Source organism: Perkinsus marinus, assembly GCF_000006405.1.
Source record: "Perkinsus marinus ATCC 50983 genomic scaffold scf_1104296964266, whole genome shotgun sequence".
NCBI classification, from domain to species: Eukaryota; Perkinsozoa; order Perkinsida; family Perkinsidae; genus Perkinsus; species Perkinsus marinus.
The window spans coordinates 1-1,122 of NW_003204733.1; the positions used below are offsets into that span (position 1 = coordinate 1).

At 46.0% G+C, this 1,122-nt stretch overlaps 1 protein-coding gene across 1 annotated transcript; it reads right to left on the reverse strand.

Moving 5' to 3' along the window:
• Positions 1-341: 341 nt before the first annotated feature.
• Pmar_PMAR005668 (hypothetical protein) lies at positions 342-503 on the reverse strand (the record flags this gene model as incomplete). Its single annotated transcript, XM_002770865.1, has 1 exon — positions 342-503. One exon carries the CDS (start codon positions 501-503, stop codon positions 342-344), a length of 162 nt encoding a protein of 53 aa, XP_002770911.1.
• Positions 504-1,122: the final 619 nt, after the last annotated feature.

The following is a 1,122-nucleotide window of genomic DNA, read 5'->3' on the forward strand; positions in this document are numbered from 1 at the left end:
AAAATGAACCCGAAACTCCTAAAATTTCCGCAAAATTATGTTTTCCCGCCAACACAGGTAGGTGACTATGTGCATATTCTCCCACCTGTTCCATCAACTCTCTCCCGATCTCTCCTCACCAATGCCACCTTCTCCCGTGACAAGACCGAGGACACCGATGGTCCACATACACAAACTCTACACCGGGCTGGATTCAGCATCTGATCCCTTCACCATCTCGCGGCCCTGGGCAGTTGCATACTTGCCTTATTGCTACGTATGCCTTTACGTAGACTAATATCGCTACTATTAAGAGAATTGTCGTTGAGAGACTCCGACAACTCCTCAGCTGACAAGGTTCATCACCTCACAACCTCACCATCAGTCTCCTCACCACCAAGGATGCCGGCATGGTACTCCTGTTGCAGCTGAACGAGCCGATCTTTGATGCGCTGTATTCGAGTCGACCGGGCAGAGACGATTGGCGAGGTTTGCTTATCGGGAGAGAAGAGAGATGGGGACATTCTATTATACTTCCTAACTGCTATCTGGAGTATGGTAACTTCGCATGTTTAGGCTCGATGTACTTTTCCGATGACAATTATCACACTTTTTCAACCTCGTTTTCATCATTAAAAACTTCAATTTCGTCAGGCGAGCCGAGTTCGTGCGACAGGATACCCCATAGAAAATTCACTTGCCAAAGTGCGCTGTTTTGGGAGCTTCGATTTCGACCTAATGGTGTATACTATTTCAGATGTACTTCCCTCAGCTCGGTTGAACTGATCATCGGACATGATGAATGCGAACACGAGTCCACTGGAGTATGGTTGCAAAGCATAGTCCTACTTCTGTATCACATGCCATGTTCTACACTGCGATGGTTCCACTCTTAGGCGAGCGAATATTTATACAGATCTGTTGAGAAAAAAAGGACGAGGAATTGATGCTTCAAGTCTGATAATGACGGAAATTCACCTAAAATATTTTACGCCATATCCTCTACCGGGATTCGAACCTGGGTCAACCGCAATGAGAGTAAGAGGATTGACCATGACACTAAAGTTACTCTATAAACATTAATTTTGGCTCGACCCGCTAAACTCGGGAGATCTGATGGGCTCAGCTAGAGACCATACAGAT